Source organism: Lepeophtheirus salmonis, chromosome 13 (genome assembly GCF_016086655.4).
Source record: "Lepeophtheirus salmonis chromosome 13, UVic_Lsal_1.4, whole genome shotgun sequence".
In the NCBI taxonomy this organism is placed as follows: Eukaryota; Metazoa; Arthropoda; class Copepoda; order Siphonostomatoida; family Caligidae; genus Lepeophtheirus; species Lepeophtheirus salmonis.
Window position 1 is genome coordinate 15,350,802 of NC_052143.2, and position 2,733 is coordinate 15,353,534.

Below are 2,733 nucleotides of genomic sequence, written 5' to 3' on the forward strand. Positions count from 1 at the left end.
AAGCAAACGCTTTTCCTTTTCTAATCAATAAACTATGTTTATTTCAACAAAAATCCCATTACTGCTTCTTGAAAACAGAGACTAATATGTACCTAAAAAATTTGAAACTAAAATAAGGTTTATCTGTGTAAAGGGATAATATATAAATGATCTCAAAACAGAGTCATTAAGATTAACAGATATAATATTTACTATTTTTTTATATTTGATGTATGAATAAATGACAATAATCATTATGTTTTTTTTTGAAATATTTTTTATTGCACAACGAGATTTAAAATGATTCTTATAAGCTAAATTATATGGTTTTTGTCATAGGATGAATCTATAAAATTTCAATAACCTTACAAACTAAATAGTTGGTTGTCACAATACACTCTGAACAGTTTCTTCATTTTTTAATTTTTTTTTTTTTTAAAGTTAATGATGATGGTAGGTACTGATGTTGGTTCATTCAATGTTTGATTTGAGCAGTTTTGTTGCGTTTGAGCCTGTAGTAGTTTTTTCTGGAATACTGAGTGCTTAGTAAGCGTGTGCGGGAGCAGCAGCATGGTAAGCTCCAGCATATCCAGCAGTGGGGTAAGCTCCAGCATATCCAGCAGTGGGGTAAGCTCCAGCGTATCCTGCATATCCAGCATGGCCATAAGCAGGGCCGTGGTTGTAGTGGTGAGACACAGTTTGTTGGTGGACAACAGGGGTCTTGACAACGGTTTGAACGGGACGGACTTCGTATGGTTTGGCAACGGGAACATGGACAAGAACCTCAACGGGAACTGGCTTGGCAACAACCTTCTCTACGAGGACCTTGCGTTCAACAGGGACAGGAACATGTACGGGAACGTCATATGGAACTTCGTTAACTTCAACAACGGGCTTGACAATGGTCTGTTGGGGAGTGATGACGATGTTTCTGCGTCCGGCAGCGTTGTCATTTCTGTAAGTTTGGACTGAAGCCTCAACAACGGGAGCGGAGAAGGTCTCAGTGGGAGCAGGGATTGCTGGAGGAGCAAGTGGAATGGTCTCAGCAGAGTTCTTTGCAGGTCCAGCGGCGTAAGAGTATGGTGGTGGTTGTTCGAAAGAGGAAGGTCCTTGAACGTATTGGTGTCCAGCAAGAACTTGTTTGCTTCCAACTTGAACAGTCTCGTGTCCTACAACACCAGAGATTGGGATCTTTTGAACATGTTGAGGTCCGGGAACGACTACTTCATGCACGGTAGGAGCACCAACATAGGCGTGGGGGCCATAGTAACCAGATGGGGCAGCAGATGCGGCGGCGAACAAAGCGCTCAAACAAACCTATAACATTAAGGACAATGGATTAAATATTTGAGATTTTCCTTGGAGCTTTTAAATATTGTTTGTTATTTTTTTAAATCTCTAACTGTATGTAACACTTTTATGACTTACCAAGAATCTAACCATTTTGAATGTGGAACTATTCAGAGTGAACTGTGAATAATAACCGCATCATTGAGGCTTTATATACTCAAGTCATTGGATTTCATTGAAAGAGTACACAATCACAGCGTACAAGTGAACTATTCTAAAAGGGTGTGGACCTCTTTGCTGCGTTATTATTATATTATCATTATGTAACCTGCTTGGCTCAAATACTCATTTATACACCTTCAACGTTCAAGTACATGAATACCTGCATTATTATAATCATCAACAACTAACCAAAATACTTATGTAGATGTTAGTAAATAAAGGGGTTGGAAACCATTTACAAAAAGGAAAAAAAAATATTACGTCAACAGAGAAACTCATTATTAAATAAGTAAAATTAAACATTTAAGAGCATTATCTCAATAAACTGCTGTGTATATTGTTATAACCGCTGTAAAAGTATAGAGGTAACAGAGGTCATTACACTACCTAACATATATTCATACGATTTATGAAAACCCCTTCCCCAAAAATTTCTATAGTTTAATATATCCGAAAACCCTCAAATATATTTATTGATACGGTAACAAAGTACCCATATAAGGGGGATGTTTGTTCGAAATGGGCGTTTCCCAAGCTGTTACAGAGTTTTACAATAATAAAAAAGACTGATTTTGATGAATCTTTTTGAATATACTGTTTAGATAGAGCAACATTATGCCTTGAGGAATAAGAATGGAACAGATAGTATAACTCTTTGTTGGCTCTGTTCTACGTAGGTATAATAATTTTTTTTACTTGTTGTTTAATATGTAAATCCTTTTACCCATTTTTTATTTGTAGTTTTCAATTAGTAAATTTCCAACTTCTGCAGTCGAATTATAATTTATATACATATATACCCCATGCGTCATATATAAGTTACCACTGAAGATTGTTTTTGAAACTTTATTAAAAAGTAGTTCGTGAAGACAACAAAAATTATGTTCGTTTTCAGTTAATTGTAACTGAAATCGAAATCTTTATATAATATGGCATCCCTTAACCTCAATGACGCCCACCATCCCCTTTCTAAAGGATGAACAAATCTTACAGATGTATTTTTCTGGCAAGTCAGCCCATGTAGCATTTATGGGCGACTCCAAAGATCTGACAGACCTGTAAGGCATGTTATAGGCAGCTCTTTCGACCTTTTTTTGGATGTAATAGTCAAAAGAATTAAGATCAGGGAAGGTGGGAGGTTACACGTCCTTAGACACATTTAAAAGAAGCTTGGTGCTTGACAACCTCTTCTCCTTTATGGCCGTCTTTATGAAATGTTTCTACCTTCTTTTCTTGATTTTG

At 36.4% G+C, this 2,733-nt stretch overlaps 1 protein-coding gene across 1 annotated transcript; it reads right to left on the reverse strand.

Annotated features, from left to right (window-relative positions):
- Positions 1-238: 238 nt before the first annotated feature.
- LOC121127846 (uncharacterized) lies at positions 239-1,543 on the reverse strand. The gene is made up of 2 exons (XM_040723388.2): positions 1,408-1,543; positions 239-1,296 (listed from the first exon to the last, which is right to left on the reverse strand). Exons 1-2 carry the CDS (start codon positions 1,420-1,422, stop codon positions 523-525), a joined length of 789 nt encoding a protein of 262 aa, XP_040579322.1. The 5' UTR covers positions 1,423-1,543; the 3' UTR covers positions 239-522.
- Between the last annotated feature and the right edge of the window lie 1,190 nt (positions 1,544-2,733).